The 22,961-nt window shown below is 41.6% G+C and overlaps 1 protein-coding gene across 1 annotated transcript in view; it reads right to left on the minus strand.

The window, feature by feature from the left end:
* Positions 1 to 22,961, minus strand: part of LOC111976444 (copine-9-like) — a 100,682-nt gene that overhangs the window by 22,102 nt on the left and 55,619 nt on the right. Inside the window, exons 5-7 of the mRNA XM_070448095.1 lie at positions 17,479 to 17,522; positions 16,272 to 16,362; positions 5,246 to 5,309 (exon numbers count right to left, since the gene is read on the minus strand). Of these exons, the coding sequence (XP_070304196.1) occupies positions 5,246 to 5,309; positions 16,272 to 16,362; positions 17,479 to 17,522 (199 nt within the window). The remainder of the gene's footprint in view (positions 1 to 5,245; positions 5,310 to 16,271; positions 16,363 to 17,478; positions 17,523 to 22,961) is intronic.

Raw genomic sequence — 22,961 nt, forward strand, 5'->3', positions numbered from 1 at the left:
AGGCCCATATCTTCTGCTAGCATATGTATTGCAAGTCTATCTTTTGGCGCGGAGTTACTTGTAAATTTACTTCTATCAATCATATTGTCCATCACTTGGTTGATGTCTCCAGGAAGGACGATCTGTCCCTCCATATTTCCCAGTATAATGTTGACCTCYTGAAAAAAATGTGGGTCCTCCTTGTTGGGAGCATATATGTTGCATAACACTACCGTAATCCCATTTATAAGAGCCTCAATGCAGATAATCCTGCCAGACTCATCAGAGTGTTGCTTCAACATTACAAAATGAAGTATTTTGCTTATCAGAATAATCACCCAATTTTGTTTGGAATTAAATGAGCTATYATAAACTTCTGCAACCTAGCCTCCTCCAAATTTCAGTGCCTCTGTATCTGTTAAATGTGATACCTGRATGAACWTAARATCTGCCTGTTTTGATTTTAYATATGTCAAAATCTTTTTTCTCTTCACTTGGTTACCACAACCATTTACAGTATGTTCCAAGTATCCATATTTGCTCTGAGAYGTTATAGCCTGTGAGCATGAAGTGCCCCTTTTAACACGTTACAACTCTAATAAACATCATTATATAAAATTGRACAATATATGCTCCTGCTGTAGAAAAAAAACTGTGTAAATAAACATGGAAAACCAATCCCCAAATAAAACAAAGCAATGTAACGTTGCTTCTCGATGAATCAATCATCACAGAACTGTCTTTGATGCTGCAGTATCAACTAAACAATATATAAATATTTATTCAACTAGGCAAGTCAGTTAAGAACAAATTCTTATTTTACAATGACGGCCTAGCCCGGCCAAACCCAAAAGACGCTGGGCCAATTGTGCACCGTCATATGGGACCCCAGATCACAGCCAGTTGTGAAATAGCCCGGGATCGGAACAGGGTCTGTTGTGATGCCTCAAGCACTGAGATGCAGTGCCTTAGACTGCTGTGCTACTCGGGAGCCCTTATGGTCAGTAAGGTGGTCCGTAAGGTGCATGAAAGGCTAAATTAGCAACACRCCCCAGAGTCCCTCAAACAAATAGGCTACCTTCATTTGTATTGTAAACAGCCTATCATTCAACTTGTACTTTACCTTGTCTCGTCTTCTTTATCTAYGCTAAACACKTTGCTCTTGCAATAAACTTTCTGCCTCCAKGTTGTCCTTGAAKATKATTTTCTTTCCCTTCCAAGTARAGAGCAGGGTCGCTGAGAATGGCAGATTTCAACGGCGAGGATMCCGTCTCCCGTCTGGAGAAGGGTAATGAGAATCATGAGAAAAAGCTGGATKTATTGTGGAATCGTGTCGAAGAACTTGAGAACAGAAGTAGGAGAAATACGGGGAAATRAGTTCATCTGAAAGAGGTTAGTGAGACTGGCGGTGGACTAATCTTGTGTGTGTGCAGAAAATCATCGCAGGCATGAATTTGAAATTTAACGAACCCATCGCAGTTTAACCATACCTGACGGGAATGGGCCCCCAAGAACGGTTCTCATWCGATTCCTACAATCTACAGCCCGGGACAAGGTACTTAAAGCGGCAAAAGAAAAGGGTGGCTTTCAGTGGGAAGGCCGCCGGCTGTCTTTTTTCCCGGCCCTTTCCAGGAACTGGCAATGAAGAGGAAGAAGTTTGCAACGGCGAGGAAACGAGGAGCAAAGGAGAAGAACATCAGGCACACACTGCCACTCTGCCCCATCCATCCTCTCTTGTATCGCATCAACTTTTTCCTTTAGCTCGGTAGTTGTTTTTATCGTGGCGACATCGGATGCAACACCCAACAAAGTCYTATTCATCTTTCCCATTTGCTCAAATAYATCCTTCAGATTTACCGATTTCTCTGGGGTTATGTGTTTATCCATGTCTTGGTGGGGGTTTCGGAAAGACTTCCTGTTTKTTTGCTAGTCGATGTGGCCTTCRGTGAATACTGCGTGGTAGGCCCGAATAAGTTTTTAGCGTGTGTCGACATTCCAATAACGSCACTTTAGCGAGATGTTTCAAAATGTAAATGATCTTTATATTATACTGCACTTCAAGTCAGTATATTAAGTGTATGTCGTTGAATTTCAATATTTACATGTGGGCATTTGGAGCTCTCTAAAATGCTGCCATCTTTTTTGGTAATCACACCTGACTCTAACGCGGCTATTTTGAAAGATATCATGAAGAACTGCATAAGTGTTGCTAATGCTCTCCACTTTCTGGAGGACCGAGTTTTGAAATCAGTGMAATGCTRGGTGGAAACAGAGTATGATATCTAAGGAGATGGAGAAAATTCTGCCYTTTGATTGAAAATAATGTGGAGGGAGTTGAAAAGAGAACAKACAGTAGAAGGCTGTTYTATAAAACACCTGTCTCCGAGATTARATCTTCAAACTAAAGGGCAACCATGGCATCCYTGACAGAGAGGGAGAAGCGTTCATTCATGTATACGGGTAAGAGAGTCGAACAAGCTACATTTTCAGATGTTATACATTTATACATGCTAGCTTGCGACTCTACGTCTACCAGGAACGCGCTCACCAGCCAAGCACACGCACTGTCGTGGATGCAAGGTCCGATCACTTCTGACACCAATGTAATGAAACAGGCAYGGAGCAGGCCTCGAACCCTCGACCTTTTAGCCCGAAGTCCAGCGCGCTATCGACTGTGCCGCAAAAGCATGCTCAKGCGCAGAGTCGATATTTGCGCTTATAAACCCAATACTGTTAGCTAGCTAGCTAACATTAGCTGGCTGGCTCGCTAGCTAACGTTACGTGAATGATCTGTGTAGTAATATTATTCATATCTCAGAGCCATTTGCATTGCTAGTTATAGCCTAACGTTAGCTAGGTAGCTAACATTGAACCTAGCTASTTTGTTAGCTTTAGCTGCCAGCAGATTCATGCAGGGTAGTAATGTTATGAGTTGGGTTTATGGTTCATTGTTTAGCTAGCTAGCTACATTTCTAAACAAAAGACTCCATTATGCAAGTAACCATTTCACTGAACCGTTTACACCTTCTATATCCTGTGCATGTGACCAATACACTTWGATTTTATTTGATATAGTGTGCATTTACCAGAGATGGCAATGTGAAGAACAACATGACCTGCACCAAAGTCAAATTAGGATGTAACGTTAGGCCAATGAGACAGTGTCCAAGTTCTAAAATTCACTGGTAGAATGACCTGCTTTTATTTTGTCACACTCACAACCGTAAACAATTTTTTTGTATTTAGCTTGCCATTATCTTGTAAATAATGATCTTGTTGTGAGTATATAACTTAATGTTAGCTAGCTAGCTAACAAGCTAGAAACTAACCAAAACATTGTTAAGAAAGTTGCTTTTAGTTGCCTGGTTTGCTAGATTGACATATACTAAATTCATTGTTAAACGGATGGCTTTATTAGAGTTTAAAAAAAACACCAGTTATGCTATTTTGGACCACCAGGCTGCTGATGTCACGCAGCCTGTCGTTTTTGTGTTTATACTTTTTCATTAACGACAACGACAAGTTTGATGTCGGACGACACTAGAATGTACATGATGTCACTACGAGAACTGTCTACAGACATGTCGATAGACGTTGCCTCACAGTTGAATCCTTAAAGAGATGGGTGGGGCTAAGGCTTAAGAGGGTGTGAACGATCCTGAATGYGTGTAMACAAAGAAGAGTAGGTGTACCAAAACATTCAAGGGCCATTTTCTCAGAAGTGGGGTTACAAGTTTATCAACTTTCAAAGTAGAATGACTTTCCCATTGTTCCTCAACTGTTGTGTATGATATTACATTTMACCAGTCTRWACTTTTATCCAATGTAAAAAACATAATTTCAAATTTTGCTACAAGAGACCCAATCCAACCGGTTGGTCACAAATAGTTTTTGGAAATGAAGCCCTTTATCTACTTTCCCAGAGTCGGATGTTCCTGTAGACTTCCAGTCATTGCGCTAACGCTAGTTAGCATTGGCTTGTGAAACTACCTCTAACTTCCTTCATACTCGACGCAGAGACATACAATTTTTATCCACAATGATATTCTGTTGCAGATAGCGATATTCGTAAAATAAGGAATATGCTTCTGGACAGAAGCTCTACAGCACAACTAACTAACTAACAGGCGCTCCAACATGTGAAGAAAGCCGTACAGCATAATAACCACAGAAAACATGTTTAGCTTTAATAGTGACTTCGAGCCAACCCCTTTTACCTCGAGAGGAAATTAAAAAACAACACCGTACAGAATTCATCACATGGAAGCTATATTCAGTCTGAGGGCTTAACAATATGTATGGCTGTTTATGGTCTGTCAGTGGTTGTGCATCCGTTGGTTGGTCCGCTGCTCTGTTTTGGGTAGAAGGACTAGTAGGACAGGTCCCTGTGGAGACGCCCCGGGACTGAAGCATCACGCATGGAGCCACTGTAATAAGTTAGTCTTCTCCAGCGCAGTACAACGCAGGGGCAGACTCAGAGGTGGCTGATAGCAGGAGAGGGGCATCATGGGAAATCTCTTAGCAGCCAGTTCCTCAGTGACAGAGTGGCGAGCTCCGCCCACGCTCATCTGAATTTCTAAGCAGTGTCTCTCTCTCTCTCTCTCTCTCGCTCTCTGAGAAAAACCCTCTCAGTTATTTCTGGGGTAAACAAACATGGAGATTAACTCTCCCGCTCCTTTCTCTCCTAGTCTTTTTTTTGTAAGAAGTGTTGACATGCTGAATGCACTGAGGTGTCTGTTTAAACTACTAGCACACAGCTCGGACACCCATGCATACCCCACAAGACATACCACCAAAGGTCTCTTCACAATRCCCAAGTCAAGAACAGACTATGGGAGATGKACAGTACTACATAGAGCCATGGCTACATGGTGCTCTATTCCACATCAGGTAACTGATACAAGCAGTAGAATCAGATTWAAAAAACGGATAAAAATATAACTTATGGAACAGCGTGGACTGTGAAGAGACACACACACAGACACACATACACATGATAAGACACGCACTCTACACACACGTACACAGGGATTTTAAATTGTAGATATGTGATACTAGAGTAGTGGCCTGAGGGCACATACTTAATGTGTTGTGAAAAGTGTTATGAAATGCAGTGTCATGTAATATTTTAAATTGTATATACTGTAACTGCCTTAATGTTGCTGGACCACAGGAAGAGTAGCTGCTGCCTTGGCACAACAATGGCTGAAACAAAAGCTGACTTTCGTGGCCTCAGAGGGGAAAAGGTGACTTGTCAGGTACTGACCCTACAGTTACTGAGCTCCTCCGCCGCAAAGATAATGGCCCCCAACTTCTTCCCAGGAATCCCACTGTGAAAGAGAAAAAGAGAAAATGATGGAAGAGAGAGGGGGGAGGGAGAGTGACAGAGCGAGAGAGAGAGAGAGAGAGACAGAGTGAGATATCTTTTAATACTAATGACAATATGATACTTAGTCATATAGTCACAGTCCCGCTCTTCCTCTTCCTTGAGTCAGAATTCATTAACCATGCAACACATACTGCATAGCACGTTCACACAGCCATCTTTCCTATCTTGTTCTGCTTTAATGCAGTTGCCATCACATGAAGGTTAAAGCTTTTGTTTTTACTTCATTTAAACTTACTTTCACTTTGTCGATTCAATTTATTCCAATTAAGGCACGATTCAATGAACTGAAAGGATAGCGAGCGAGAGCGAGGGTAGAGAAAGCCAGAGCAGACAAGCCGAAGAAGTGCGAGAGAGGGTGAGCAAGAGGCTGTGTGACAGTAAGGGGCTTGCGAGGTCAAACCTGCAAGCTGGTCAATTACTGTGCAGTGGGTAAATCTGGGTAACTCTGGGCCAGCTATAGCTCGCTCCACTCCCCTCCTCCAGTCATTAGTAGAGTGAACTTCTGGGGAGAATATCAATTGCATTACTCTGATTCCTCGCGTCCTCTCTCCTTGCCTCTTTATCAAAACCCATTGGATGAGAAGGTCAGAAGGGAGGGACCTCTGAGCTTCTCATCTCATGAGGTTGGAGAAGGATGTGAGGAATCAAGGAAATGCAATTGAGATTCTCCCGTGGTGCAGCTCATCCTCTCACCACATCCAGCACGTCACTCTCTCTGACAGGGGCGACCTCCTAGCACATCACCTTATCACCTACACTGAGCAGAGGCCTTGTCTCACAGTGGTACAGGGTGCTGATGGGTCACCTATCCAGGTATGTCTCAATCTWCCACCTTGACACACATTTTCCTACTGGTATTTCCTGCATAACAGAGTTGTCCAATCAAACCATGTCCAATCTCATAGCGTGCTCACTGAGTTACAGAGGTAATAGTCTTGCGATGTACCACATTGTGCAAGTCTGACTGCGATTGGGCATCCCTCATTAAACAACCCTCTGTTTTTACTATAAGGTGTTATATCTAGGGTTGCAAAGCTATCGGTAATTTACCAAAATGAAATCTTTTGTAATTTTGGTAATTAATAGACAATCTATGGCAATCTATGATAACTTTGGTCATTTATACATGAATAACTTTTACAAAATGTATTCATATATAGTATACATTTTTATATCCGTATCCATATTGTCCATGAGGTTGTAGTGGATAGACCATAAGGTTCAAGAGAAAATAGCATAATTAATACAAAAAAAACATCTAATGAACAATGACATTATTTGTTTTAACTCTGCAACTCTTCCAACTATTGACTTTTCTTACAACTACTACCAGTTTGATGCCAAAACATTGACAACAAATATATGTTGACATAGTTAAATAAATAAAAGTGTGTAAAAAAAAWATGTATACAAYATATTTAATGTTGAAATCKTCATATTAAACACCAATTGTATTCACTAAGTTGATGGTTAATATTTAGGATACTGTTTTATGGCTTTGATATTCAATGTTTTATTWAAAAATCATGTTATTTAATATTTGTACATGTGATAAGGCCACACAGAGGGCCAGAGATAATTACAGAGACCTGTGGTAATCTGAAGTACCCCAAAATGTCACTAGATGTCATCTTATAAATTTCCATATAAACCTTGAAAGTTACCAAAATTCTGGTAGTTTACTGGTAAACTTTGAAAGWTTCCAGTAATATACCCTCCCTTTTGTAACCCTAGTTATAGCACACATTGTGAGTAATCACAGTAAATTGGTGAGGAAATGGAAAATGAAGTGGAAAACAGAGTTTCCGTCTTCACCATCCTGAGATAATATACGATGATGTTCTGGACACGGAGAGAAAATAACAAATTACTGTATGTTTCCTTGGTAACTGAAGTCACAGTATCAGCAGCAATCAGGACACGTCATCTAATTACGTCATAGAAACAGCCATCGAGGCCCTTTAGCAGACAACAGGCAGAAATCCTGTTAGCTAGAGGCCCACCACGTCTCAATGRGATTAGACCTTGGAGAGAAGGATGCCCTTCAGAAACCTATCTCCTCCCCGTCACTCCCCTCCCTGTCTGCAGGCAAATGGGATGGCAAGAGTAGCGACAGGTGAGCGGAAGAGTCCAGAGATTTCTACACTATATATACAAAAGTATGTGGACACCCCTTTCAAATGAGTGGATTTGACTATTTCAGCCATATTCGCTGCTGACAGGTGTATAAAATCAAGCACACAGCCATGCAATCTCCATAGACAAACATTGGCAGAGCTCAGTGACTTTCCAACAAGTCAGCTGCCCCAGTCAACTGTAAGTGCTGTTATTGTGAAGTGGAAATGTCTAGGAGAAACAATGGCTCAGCCATGAAGTGGTAGGCCACACAAGCTCACAGAACGGGACKGCCYAGTGKTGAAGTGCGTAGCGCGTAAAAATCGTCTGTTCTCGGTTGCAACACTRACTACTGTGTTCCAAACTGTCTCTGGAAYRAACATCAGCACAATAACTATTTGTCATGAGCTTCYTGAAATGGGTTTCCATGGCTGAGCAGCCGCACARAAGCCTAAGATCACCATGCGCAATGCCAAGTATCGGCTGGAGTGGTGTAAAGCTCGCCGCCATTGGACTCTGGAGCAGTGGAAATGCATTCTCTGGAGTGATTAATCACACTTCACCATCTGGCAGTCCGACGGACAAATCTGGCTTTYGCGGTCGGCAGGAGAACGGAACGCTACCTGCCCGAATCCATGCTGCCAACTGTTCCAGTGAAGGGAAATCTTAACGCTACTGCATACAATGACATTCTAGACAATTATGTGCTTCCAATTTTGTGGCAACAGTTTGGGGAAGGCCCTTTCCTGTTTCAGCATGACAATGTCCCCTTTGCACAAAGCGAGGTCCATACAGAAATGGTTTGTCAAGATCGGTTTGGAAGAACTTGACTGGCCTGCACAGAGCCCTGACCTCAACTCCTTTGACCACCTTTGGGATGAATTGGAACGCCGACTGCGAATGCCCTTCCTCACCAATGCTCTTGTGGCTGAATGGAAGCAAATCCCCTCAGCAATGTTCCAACATCTAGTGGAAAAACTTCCCAGAAGAGTGTAGGCTGTTATAGCAGCAAAGGGGGACCAACTCCATATTAATGCCCATGATTTTGGAATGAGATGTTTGATGAGCAGGTGTCTACATACACTACATGACCAAAAGTATTTCAGAGCTGCATTTCTATTGAAACGTATTGTGTATACCGTGCAGATCAAAGTTAAAAACATGTATTTGTAATAACAATGTACTTATAGTAAGGGCATTATGGCGAAACAAAGCCCTATGTATTTTCAATTGCAGTCCACAAGAACTAGAGAATGACAGACAGATGTGGACACATGAGAAAGTAGCCATTAAAAGAAGAAAGAAAACAAATATGCATGTATTTGGCTGCCTTGTTCCATCTTTGCAGCTGGCCTTACCCAAAGGGGTCGAATACAACATTCAGGATGTGTCAGCTCGGCTAGCGCCAACAGTTCTCAATATTTCAGGACCATGGCACAGATTCAGATGGGTTGAGCCAGAGGTGGGATAAACCAGAATACTGGAACAACTTCAGGAGACAACGATTCAGTTGGCCAGGCAGAGAAAAGAAATGGGATGGTTCCTGCACTCTGTGTCTGACATGGGGACAGTGGGCCGTCTGTGATGCACTTTGGGAGAACATAGTTCCTTACCTTCCATGTACGTGACACATTGACAGCTGGGGGATTATTTATGACAAAAGTAAAATCCATATTTACCTAGCGCTATTCTACTGTCTGGATTTAGACTGGATTTAGTGTCCTGAAAAGTCCGCCACATAAATGTTGAAAATAAAATCCCCAAAAATGACCAAAGAAATTAACCAATGATGAGCTGTAGCCAAAGTAGCCCACAAAGTTGTGCTGTAGACATCATAAACTGGCTGCACATTTGTGTGTGAGACAGACAMGTGGTGTCCTCCCAGTAACTAAATATAATCTGCTAGAGAATTACACTTCACTTATCATCCAATACCTCCCATCCCATCCCCTCCACACATCCAACACCCCCACACCCTCCACACATTCAATATCCCCCATTCCCTCCACACTTCCTACCCCCCATCCCCTCACATCTGGAGACCCACTGCTCTCCCAGGGAGCCTCTGAGCTGCCTCTGAGAGGCACACACAAACTACACTCACCCATAAACTCCACTCCCTGTAGCTATGGATCCAAAAGAATGCATTGTTGTTTCATGAATACATGTAAAGCCGATGAACTAAAATAGATTTAACAAGAGCACAAGAGCAGGAAGACACCCAAGTCTTGCCAACGGCTCATGACTGCCTAAGAAACACAAGAAGACTTGAGGAAAAGTAGCTTAGGCAGAAATTGGTAATGTCACAGCAGAGGTAGCTAGAGGGAACATATGGCAGGTTGTTCAGTTGCACACTGCCTGCCTGCCAGGGATCCCAAAACATTTATCATGTGAACCTTGATCGTGTATCGTTTCACACTTTTGACAGCATCGAAATGTGATCCTCAAGAGGTCTGACCATGTGGGAGATTTGACATTGAGCTGAAAGGACAGCAGAGCATTTACCGAAATGTGCATCTATACACAACCTGTCATATTACGTGTGATTTGATTGCCTGATGTCTGCAGGAGAAATCCCAAAGTGTCATTTCACAATGTGTGCCCTATACATTTCTAAAATGAACWATACATCACCTGTGACAGCTTATTTAGCTATGTTTCCACCTCATATATCTCCATCTACTCTTGTGGCGGTAGCTTGTTGCTTTGATAATGGACTGGGGGAGTATTTTCTATGTCCTCTATCTATAAACACTGAATCTTCTATGAGGTTTGACTTTTTAATTTGTCTCTCCGACAGCTTATTGGAAAGGACTTTTGCTCCGGTTTGTAGAAACTAAATGATTATTTTCAATATGAGCTGATTTGTCATAGCAAACTAAGAACTGGGTTTGTGTGTCAATCGATTTGAATTAGCTGGAGTCTCTCCCATTTAGTTTTATCACAGGTGAATTGCATGGGATGTTCAATATAGTAACACTATATTGAAGTAACGCTATATTGAAGGTAGATGCTTCATTAACCTTATAGCAGAGAGAKAATAGCTCACCATGAGCTATTATGSATCACTATCTATTAATTGCATTACAGGCAACCTATTATTTGTTCATAACACACTGCTAACTTACAGTATGTCCACATGAATTTTGTGTGCAATTACTATCCTATATATAYTAGATAAAAGTCACTGTGGTTGATCTCCATATCACAACCTCATTATGAAAATGTAACAGTCGTAACATCTCAAGGCTAATCTACATAGATATGCAATTACACTGTATGTACATCTATATCATGTATGCAAATAGTTGTTTCCCAACTTGTGGTATGGGGCGGTGTAAAGTGTGTAACTAATAATACACAGTAAAACCTTAATTACAGTTGCCAGGACTGCACCTCCATGATTATGAGTGTGTATGAGTGTGTATGAGTGTGTATGAGTGTGTATGAGTGTGTGTGAGTGTGTGTGAGGATGCGAACTCGCAGCAGGAGTGAAATTGTGGAAGCATGGGGTATGCTCTCCACACCAAATCTTACAGATAAAAATACGACCAGCATGCAATGTCACGTAGAGCACATATCTGATCTTCAAAAGGGGAAAATGAAGTGTATTCGCCCAATCATGCTTTTACACCATGGGAGAGCTTACAGTCCTTCTCAGTTACCATAGAAACCAACAGGTAAGTGGTAGAGAAGTGCTTCTTCCTCCACAGCATGATACCCCATTCTCAAAACAGTGACCTACAAAAAGACGCCCACCGCCGCGCGGAGGCCATCGCCAGGCATTCCGGATTGGCTCTCCTCCGCCTCTCACTCTAGGGGGTGTGTGTGGAATAAAGGCAATGCTGGGGGGGATGTGTTTATTTTATTTTTTAAATAGTAGGTGGATCAGCTTTAAAATTGCAAATAGATTTTGGCTTCTATCAATCTAATAGTCTGCATCATTTCCAATCCAGCCATATATATATATATATATTTTTTTTTTTTTAAATATATTTTCCTTTGTAATTTTCCCCTAACCCTACCACCTCTCCCCTAATTGGAGAAAACTAACGGACAACAACACTTAGGCTTCTACTTCCAGCTTATACATACTATATAGTGCATTCTGAAAGTATTCAGACTTCTTGACTTTTCCACATTTTGTTACGTTACAGCCTTATTCTAAAATGTATTAAATTGTTTTTTTTCTTAATCAATCTACACACAATACCCCATAATGACAAAGAACATTTCTTTTTCAGAAATGTTTGCAAATGTATTAAAATAAACWAACTGAAATATGACATTTGCATAAGTATTCAGATACTTTACTCAGTACTTTGTTGAAGCACCTTTGGCAGCGATTACAGCCTAGAGTCTTCTTGGGTATGACGCTACAAGCTTGGCACACCTGTATTTGGAAATTTCTCACATTSTTCTCTGCAGATCCTCTCAAACTCTGTCAGGTTTGATGGGGAGCATTGCTGCACAGGTATTTTCAGGTCTCTCCAGAGATTTTCGATTYGGTTCAAGTCCGGAATCTGGCTGGGCCACTCAAGGACATTCAGAGACTTGTCCAGAAGCCACACCTGCATTATCTTGACTGTGTGCTTAGGGTCGTTGTCCTATTGGAAGGTGAACCTTCGCCCTAGTCTGAGGTCCTGAGCACTCTGGAGCAGGTTTTCGTCAAGGATCTRTCTGTACTTTGCTCCGTTCATTTTTCCTTTGATCCTGACTAGTCTCCCAGTCCCTGCCGCTGAAAACATCCCCACAGCATGAAGCTGCCAGCACCATGCTTCATCGTGGGGATGGTATTGACCAGGTGATGGGCAGTGCCTGATTTCCTCCAGACGTGACGCTTGGCATTCAGGCCAAAGAGTTCAATCTTGATTTCATCAGAGCAGAGAATTTTGTTTCTCATGGTATGAGAGTCCTTCAGTGGGRTGTCATGTATATTTTACTGAGGAGTGGCTTCCTTCTAGTCACTCTACCATAAAGGCCTGATTGGTGGAGTGCTGCAGAGATAGTTGTCCTTCTAGATGGTTCTCCCATCTCTACAGAGGAACTCTGGAGCTCTGTCAGAGTGACCATCGGGTTCTTGGTCACCTCCCAGACCAAGGCCCTTCTCCCCCGATTGCTCAGTTTGGCCTGACGGCCAGCTCTAGGAAGAGTCTTGGTGGTTCCAAACTTCTTCCATTTAAGAATGATGGAGGCCACTGTGTTCTTGGGTCCCTTCAATGCTGCAGAAACGTTCCCAGATCTGTGCTTCGACACTATCCTGTCTCGGAGCTCTACAGACAATTCCTTTAAACTCATGGCTTGGTTTTTGCTCTGACATGTACTGTCAACTGTGGGAACTTATATAGGCAGGTGTGTGCCTTTCCACATCATGTRAAATCAATTGAATTTACCACAGGTGGACTCTAATCAAGTTGTAGAAACATCTCAAGGATGATCAATGGAAACAGGATGCACCTGAGCTAATTTTTGAGTCTCATAGCAAAGGGTCTGAATACTTAAATGAGGTATCTGTTTTTTTATTTTTAATACATTTGCTAAAATGACTAAAACCCTGTTTTCACTTTGTCATTACGGGTTATTGTGTGTAGATTGATATATTTTTTAATTTAATCAATTTCAAAATCAGGCTGTAATGTAACAAAATGTGAAAAAAGTCAAGGGGTCTGAATACTTTTCGAATGCATTTTATGGACACAGTATATTATGCATTAGTTATCTTCTTGTTATTTTTAGTCCCACCCTTCAGCTCCCATCAACCCCTCCAATCTATCACTGAACACCATCCAGTTTTGATTTCTATTTGCAATATATTTTTCAACTATGCTGTGATGTTTCACTAAAGTTCTGAACCTTTCTATTCTCATAGTTTCTACAGACTGTAAATTAAAGATACCATTTTTTTGCTAAGAGTATTATTATATTATTGATCGATTGACTATGACTTTTCAGACCACCCAGCAGTGCTATTTGCAGAGTTAACTCCAAGTAAATGTTGCAGGGAGGATGTGTTTTTGGGGTTGTTTTCACAGCCATGTGAAACACACTAAACACGCAGAGGAGTTGTCTCCAGGCTTTGTCATTGCAGATCCCCTCTGGGATGGCAGGCTCTGTCTGCTGTTGGTCCTTCTGTACCCGTCCCCCTCTCTCTCTCTCTGTCACAGCTTGCTACATGTCCCCCAGGAATGTGGCCTTCTAAATGCCGGAGAGTCAAGGAGGGAGAATGGCACATTTTGGAACAAAACCCACATCCTTTTCCTTCGCTGCTCTCGGCATCTTTGTAGCTTCATCCATTGTCGGTTTTAAATAGCCGTCTTTTGAGTGACCAACCAGACAGGCTGAATGGCGATTGTTTTTATTGTTGAACGCAAGGCTTTTCTTCAGGGTGAAGCATTTCTTTCAGGCTTTTCTAAAGGATTCTCAAAATTATATGTCGTGCAAATAATTTCTGTTTGAACAAGACTTTTAGTTTGTGATGGAGGATGCAACTTGCATGCTTTGCTTTTCAGAATGTGGCGGTACAGTATGTGAGCAGGACCATTGGTGAGTGTGTGTGTGCCTGCGTGCATGCATGTGCGCTTGTGTATAAGTGTGTGTGCACAGGCACAGGGGAGGGTAACGCTTCACTCTGGTTACGCCAAGAAGGCAGAGCACATTTTTATCTCGCCAATAGAGAAAGTGCAGCGGGCCCAAACCCAGTGGCATCCTCCAAAGGCTATACATCTCTCTCTCTCTCTCAGCTCAGCTCAGTTCAGTTCAGCTCAGCTCAGCTCTGCCAAGGCTATGTCATTTGAACTGGGAGATACACAGTGCTGGCTGCATGGGGACGATACGCCTGAAAACGTATAAATAGACAAATGGATGAAGATGTCCAACGGGATCTTTTATGGTAATCGAGAACATTGGCTCCCATGGTCACGTGTAAAGTCAATGACTGGCCTCTGTTTGAGGAGTCTGTTCCTGAGGAATAAAACATGATTGCTATTTACAAATGTTGTCGCTCCTTATGCCCCCAAAATAAGAACATACATACCTCTTCACGAACACACAGACAAAAAGCTAAGTACACTCAGTCTGAGAGAAAATAGGTCTCAACAATTCATCTCCGATTCTGCAATTACCATATTTTCCAGCTGGCGAACTCATAACATACAGGCACACTGCACAAACAACACCTTATTGTCGATTTCTGAAATCGGTAGAAAAAGAAATTACGRTTCACATGACAATTTCTGCACAAAATGACCCTATCAAGAAGTTGATTACAAGATGTTACTATGTCGTGCACCAGAGGTGCTTTGGCAATCAATGCTTTTTCATTAGTTTCTTTCTGAGGCTATAGAGTATGGAATATTGCCACGGGTTTATACCATAATACATTCTCAACGTTTATTGCTCAGCTACAGTGCTGTGCCCCATTTCCAATCTACAGACAGATAGTCCCTCACCTCAAGTCCGAACCAACATTTGCCAATCACATGGGCCATGACATCCAGCCAAAGAGAGGTATGGCCAGTTCTCACTTCATTAGGACTGTAGTGGTTCCATGGATAGTGGGAGAGAGAGTGCCATTGCCCTTGGTTCTAAGCAATGTTGTGCTGCTATTTTTATTGACTTGGCCAAAGCTTTTGATACGGTAAACCATTCCATTCTTGTGGGCCGGCTAATGAGTATTGGTGTCTCTGAGGAGTCTTTGGCCTGGTTTGCTAACTACCTCTCTCAACGAGTGCAGTGTATACAGTCAGACCATCTGCTGTCTCAGCCACTGCCTGTCACCAAGGGAGTACACCAAGGCTCGATCCTAGATCCCACGCTCTTCTCAATTTACATCAAGAACATAGCTCAGGCAGTAGGAAGCTCTCTCATCTATTTATATGCAGATGATACAGTCTTATAATCAGCTGGCCCCTACCCGGATTTTGTGTTAAACGCTCTACAACAAAGCTTTCTTAGTGTCCAACAAGCTTTCTCTACCCTTAACCTTGTTCTGAACACCTCCAAAACAAAGGTCATGTGGTTTGGTAAGAAGAATACCCCTCTCCCCACAGGTGTGATTACTACCTCTGAGGGTTTAGAGCTTGAGGTAGTCACCTCATACAAGTACTTGGGAGTATGGCGAGATGGTTCACCGTCTTTCTCTCAGTACGTATCAAGGTTAAATCTAGACTTGGTTCCCTCTATCGTAATTGCTCCTCTTTCACCCCAGCTGCCAAACTAACCCTGACTCAGATGACCATCCTACCCATGCTAAATTACAGAGACGTAATTTATAGATCGGCAAGTAAGGGTGCCATTACCATTCTGCCATCAGATTTGCCACCAATGCTCCTTATAGGACACCACACTGCACTCTATGATCCTCTGTAAACTGGCCATCTCTGTATACCTGTCGCAAGACCRTGGTTGATGCTTATTTATAAAACCCTATTATMCATCACTCCCCCCTATCTGAGATACCTACTGCAGCCCTTATCCTACACATACAACACCCGTTCTGCCAGTCACGTTCTGTTAAAGATACCCTAAGCACACAAATCCCTGCCTCGCTCCTCTTTTCAGTTCGATGCAGCTAGCAACTGGAACGAGCTGCTAAAAACATTCAAACTGGACAGTTTTATCTCTTCATTCAAAGACTCAGTCATGGACACTTGTACTGACAGTTGTGGCTGCTTCGCGGGATGTATTGTTGTCTCTACCTTCTTTTTGGGGTTTTGGTAGGCCGTCATTGTAAATYAGATTTTGTTTTTAACTGACTTGCCTAGTTGAATAAATCAAATAAAAGACTTACGAGAGGCTCTTCTCCAGCCGTCCGCCCGTGGAGCCAATGATCTCCCCCAGAGTGCAGAAGGTCTGACCCAGGAAGTCCTGGTGCAGAGAGCCTGGGGTTAGTCATTTGACACGTCTGACAGCCAGGCAGTTCACAGTAGTACAGTACATACAATGCTTTATCATACATCCCACATGTCAGGTTGAAAGCTAAGTGATACAAATCAAATCAAATGTTATTGGTCACGTGCACATATTTAGCACATGTTATTGCAGGTGTTACGAAATACTTGTGTTCCTAGCTCCAACAGTTTAGAAGTAACTAACAATTCCCAATAATACACACAGATCTAAAGCGATGTCGGAGTGGCATTGACTAAAATACAGTAGAATACAGTATATGCGTACATATCATATACAAAGTGGCTGAAGACATTGCAAACTATTGTGACACTGAAAACTCAACAATTAAACATGGGCATACAGTGTGTTATCAAAAAGGTTCAAATAATCCAATCTAGCAGGTGTATCTTARAAACCCGATACATCTCATTGTCCAAAGTAGTTTTTTTACCAAGCTAACATTTCAAGCTGGTGTTACATCTGTCCACACAACACAGAGAAGCAGATGAGGACATTGAGAAGCACAGACATGGCAAGGCACATAAAAACAACAGAGCTCTGTGTGCAAGTTCGCTCTCTGACACACTACATTATGCTGTCTCAAAAAGCAACTAGCCTACGGTAGCTTTGGCTTTGAAGTCYTCTCTCAAAGTGCTTTAGCTGAGCATTTGATATAATGGGATGGCTTAATGATACTATGGTTGATACTATGGTTGATTGGAACAGAACACAAACACAGATATTGGACAAGTGACTGCAGAAGTACAGAAAAACACACCAATCTCACATCATGAATGGCTGTCTCTAAATGCAAARAAGGAGACGATACATAACATGCCATAATGACTGACATTACAGCTGTAAATGTATTTACTAGTTGCATCAATACTAACCTTCTGCGCTCCCGTATTTTGTTGAGCAGAAAGGCAATGGAACACAGTCAGAGGTCAAATCTAGAATATACTATTGTAGACTATTGTATTCATACAAAGACAACAAGCATCCTTCTGATAATTATCCTTCCTCTGTACTGTCAGTATTGAGTCACAGTGGCATAATTAACAACATAACATTAACAGCGTGTTTTATACTGTGAGGGGAGACACTTACAAATTTTGAAATATTTGAACTTCTGGAGTCCACATTGTATCTGCAAGAAACCAAACATAGTTAGGTATAAATCACGTAAAATGACCAAATCTGTGGGAATAACCAGTGAGCTAGGGAAATATGTCCTTACCTATCAGTTTAAGTATTGGATACTGTATGTGTCGTCCTGAACTAAATTAGCAAATCAAATTATCTCTAAATTAACCTTAACATTTCACAGGGACGTTTCTACATGAAGGAGGGATACACAGTAGAGGGGCTGAGAATATTCTCTTTGCATGAGTCCCAATTGGTACCCTATTCCCTTTCATTGTGCACTACATTCGACCTGAGTTCATTGGACTGTGGTCAAAAGTAGTGCACTATACAGGGAATAGAATGCAATTTGGGATGCATCCCTTGTCTCCCAACACGAGAACATCCATTGACTGTTGGACTAGTCAACGTCCATTGACTGTTCCTGAATCCTATTCACTGTGGATATGAAGCCAATCCTCCACCTRGGGCTCAGGGCTTCGATGCTTGCTTAAACATTCCCTTGCTCAAACTCGCTTGTTTTCATTGGTTCAATGGTATAGAACATTATTGAGTCCCATCATTTGGGAGTTATCTGTTTGTCTGTAGCATGACTGTTATGCTGGAGTAGTGTCACAACTTCCGCCGAAGTCGMCTCCTCTCCTTGTTCGGGCGGTGTTCGGCGGTCGACGTCACCGGCTTTCTAGCCATCGCCACTCCATTTTTTATTTATCCATTTGTTTTGTCTTGTTTCCTGCACACCTGGTTTTCATTCCCCAATCACACTACATGATTTTATTCCTCTGTTCCCCCTCGTGTCTTTGTGTGAGATTGTTTTGTGTTACGTGTCTATTTTGACGCACTATACTGGTATGTCTTTATTCCATGTTTTATTTCACGAGGTATGTTTATTTGTTTGTACATAATTATTGTGACTGTTTGCGCGTTTTGCACTTTTGCCAATTGGCTGGAGGTTTCGTCGCAGTGGCGTCCGTCTGTTGGTTTCTCCTGCCTAAATAAAGTGTGCGCCTGTTCACAACTCTCTGCTCTCCTGCACCTGTCTCCGCTCCCAGTACGCACACCATTGACAAGTAGACTGATTGATTATTTGCCCTTTGTTAATTAAAAATGAATATTGACCCTGTTAACACCTGAGTTACACTGATTGTTTGTAAGAACTTTGTCACAGCGCAGAACAATTCTTTTCCATGAGCATTTGAACAGACATTTCAAATTCATACAATGTCAATACATATACACTACCATTCAAAAGTTTGGGGTCACCTTAGACAATGTCTTGCTTTTGAAGAAAAGCTAAATTTTTTGTCCTTTAATAATTATATCAATTGATCAGAAATAAGGTGTACAATGTAAGTTATGTTAAATGACTATTTGTAGCTGGAAAGGCGATTTTTACGGAAATATCTACGATAGGCGTACAGAGCCTTATCAGCAACATCACTTCCTGTGTTCCAATGGCATGCTGTGTTAGCTAATCAAGTTTATCATTTTATAAAGGATATTTTTGCATATATGTTATCTTCTCCGATGCACCACACCTGATGCGGTAGCACCCCCCCCCCCCCCTGAGTAGTTAGTAGCTAGCGTCCAAAGTAACTTGTAGCCTTAATATCGATTAAATCACAAGTCAAGACACAGATTGAAAGATACGGTCTTGTGAATAAAGCCACATTCAGCATATTTTCAATATGTTTATCAGGAGAGTCCACAATATGTAACTAGTTTAGCATAAACCACGTTAGCAAAGGACAACGATTTTTTTTTACTCCCAATAGTCTTTTCCTGCGTCAGTAGCTATCATAATTCGAGCTGAATAAAAATATATTTACGCCACTAACCAAGAAACAACTCATAAGATGACAGTCTGATAACAATTTATGGTATAGCATAGTTTTTTTTGGAAAAATTTGCATTGTTTCAGGTATAGCAATCACAGTTCTACATTGCAGCTGCAATCTGAAATAGTGCTGACCCAGCAGAAACAATTACAGAGACCAACGTCATATAACGAATTACTCCACTCATCCTGAAAAATACACAGCGTACAGATATTGAAAGCCACATCTGGTGAATCCAAACAATATTTCAGATTCTATTAATGTTTTTATTCACGAAAAAAAGTAGCGCAAATTAGCATAGCTATACCAGGCAGATTCGGCTAGGCGCCCACGGCCAGTTCACATGACAACAGATATGATATAACATCGTAAATTGCTGTCTTACTATGGCTGATCTTTCATCAGAAATGATTGATAAAGTGTACCTTTGTCAAGATGAGTCGTTGCGTTCGCGTTCAGAATTGTTTCCCTTTTCACACTCCACTTTAGCACAGGTATCTGGTCGAGTGGCACGGATGCTCTCAAAAGTAAAAAATCAGACAACGGAAACACCACAAACTCCGAAAAAATTCATAATAATCTGATTAAACTATATTGAAAAAACATTACATTACCGAGATCTGGTCAATGTATCAAAACAAAACTTCGAGACGGAGATAGTTTTCATCCATATGGCCGCCACAACAGAAGACCAATCTGCAGCTACAAGTCGCATCGATTGATTTGAACCGGAAGTTGTCGTCACGCCAAAGAATAGCTCTCTATTCACGTCAGTCCCAGATAAACAAGATATTTTTTCCTCTGACGTCCTCATTGACACCCTAGAGGAAGGCTCAATGAGGTGTCGTTTCGTGGTCATAGGGGGCACGGACCATATATAGGTCATGAAGCGTTGAACGCTGCGCATACCATCTTGCTTTTCTTCTCTTGGTCATGGAAAGTGCTGTTCAAATGCTCTTGTACACTCACGAGACAAAATTGAAACGGTTTTAGAAACTAGAGATTGTTTTCTTTCCATGGTATTATTTATAATGCATATAAGTAGAGCAATAAATTGAATAAGAGGCAGTTTAAATCTGTAAGAGGCCAATTATGCTAATCGGAATAGGCACCCCTGTATAATTTCTCAAGAAGTTATCACGCTGAAAAACTGTTGTCCTGAATAAAGAAGAAAAAAACTGGCCTTTCTTTAGACTAGGTGAGTATCTGGTGCATCAGCATCTGTTGGTTTGATTACAGACTCAAAATGGCCAGAAACAAAGGATTCTGACTAGTCAGTCTATTCTTGTCTGAGAATTTAAGGCTATTCCATGCAAGAAATTGCCAAGAAATGAAGATCTCGTACAACGCTGTGTACACTCCCTTCACAGACCACGCACAAACTGCTCGAACCAGAATAGAAAGAGAGTGGGAGGCCCCGCGATGCACAACTGAGCTAAAGGCAAGTACATTAGAGTGTCTAGTTTGAGAAACAGATGCCTCACAAGTCCTCAACTGGCAGCTTCATTAAATAGTACCCGCAAAACACCAGTCTCAACGTTAACCTTGATGAGGCGACTCCGGGATGCTGGCCTTCTAGGCAGAGTTGCAAAGAAAAAGCCATCTCTTTCCAGTGTCTGTGTGATTTTGCCCAATCTTAATCTTTTCTTTATATTGGCCAGTCGGAGATATGGCTTTTTCTTTGCAATTGAAGAATAGTGGGACAACATTCCACAGGCCACAATCAACAACCTGATCAACTCTATGCGAAGGAGATGTGTCGCGCTGCATGAGGCAAATGGTAGTCACACCAGATACTGACTGGTTTTCTGATCCACGGCCCTGCTTTTTTTTTAAGGTACAGTATCTGTGACGAAGAAAATGCATATAGTGGCAAGAAAAAGTATGTGAACTCTTTGTAAATACCTGGATTTCTGCATGAATTGGTCATAAAATTTGATCTGATCTTCATCTAGGTCACAACAATAGACAAACACAGTCTGCTTAAACTAATAACACACAAACAATTATACGCTTTCATGTCTTTATTGAACACATCGTGGAAACCTTCACAGTGAAGGGTGAAAGAAGTATGTGAACCCTTTGGCAGCAATAACCTCAACCAAACGTTTTCTGTAGTTGCGGATCAAACCTGCACAATGGTCAGGAGGAATTTTGGACCATTCCTCTTCACAAAAATGTTTCAGTTCAGCATTATTCTTGGGATGTCTGGTGTGAACTGCTCTCTTGAGGTCATGCCACAGCATCTCAATCGGGCTACGGTGAGGACTCTGACTAGAAGGCGTATTTTCTTTTGTTGAAGCCATTCTGTTGTTGATTTACTTCTGTGTTTTGGGTCATTGTCCTGTTGCATCACCCAACTTCTGTTGACCTTCAGTTGGCGGACAAATAGCTTAACATTCTCCTGCAAAATGTCCGTTGATGATAGCAAGCTGTCTAGGCCCTGAGGCAGCAAAGCAGCCCCAAACCATGATGCTCCCTCCACTGTATGTGCCTTTTTCTCTCCACATACAGTGTTGTGTGTTCCTTCCTAACAAAACTGTAGTTTCATCTGTCCACAGAATATAATGCCAGTAGCGCTGTGGAACATCCAGGTGCACTTTTGCAAACTTCAGACGTGCAGCAAGGTTTTTTTGACAGCAATGGCTTCTTCCGTGGTGTCCTCCCATGAACACCATTCTTGTTTAAGGTTTTACGTATCGTAGACTCGTCAACAGAGATGTTAGCATGTTCCAGAGATTTCTGTAAGTCTTTAGTTGACACTCTTGGATTCTTCTTAACCTCATTGAGCATTCTGCGCTGTGCTCTTGCAGTCTTCTTTCCAGGACGGCCACTCCTAGGGAGAGTAGCAACAGTGCTGAACTTTCTCCATTTATAGACAATTTGTCTTACCAAGGACTGATGAACATCAAGGCTTTTTGAGATACTTTTGTAACCCTTTCCAGCTTTATGCAGGTCAACATTTCTTAATCTTAGGTTTTCTGAGATCTCTTTTGTTCGAGGCATGGTTCACATCAGGCAATGCTTCTTGTGAATAGCAAACTCAAATTTTGTGAGTGATTTTTATAGGACAAGGCAGCTCTAACCAACATCTCCAATCTTGTCTCATTGATTGGACTCCAGGTTAGCTGACTCCTGACTCCAATTAGCTTTTGGAAAAGTTGGCCTAGGGCTTCACATACTTTTTCCAACCTACACTGTGAATGTTTAAATTATGTATTCAATATAGACAAGAAAAATACAATATTTTGTGTGTTATTAGTTTAAGCACACTATGTTTGCCTATTGTTGTGACTTAGATGAAGATCAGATCAAATTTGATGACCAATTTATGCAGAAATCCAGGTAATTCCAAAGGGTTCACATACTTTTTCTTGCCACTGTATCTGCATTCCCAGTCATGGGAAATCCATAGATTCGAGCGTTATTTATTTATTTCAATTGAATGAGTTCCTAATGAACTATAACTCAGTCAAATCTTTGAGATTGTGTCATGTTGCATTCTTATTTATGTTCAGTGTTTTCAGGGAGTATTCAGCCCCGAACTATAACTCAGTCAAATCTTTGAGATTGTGTCATGTTGCATTCTTATTTATGTTCAGTGT

This window comes from Salvelinus sp. IW2-2015, linkage group LG17, assembly GCF_002910315.2.
Source record: "Salvelinus sp. IW2-2015 linkage group LG17, ASM291031v2, whole genome shotgun sequence".
In the NCBI taxonomy this organism is placed as follows: Eukaryota; Metazoa; Chordata; class Actinopteri; order Salmoniformes; family Salmonidae; genus Salvelinus; species Salvelinus sp. IW2-2015.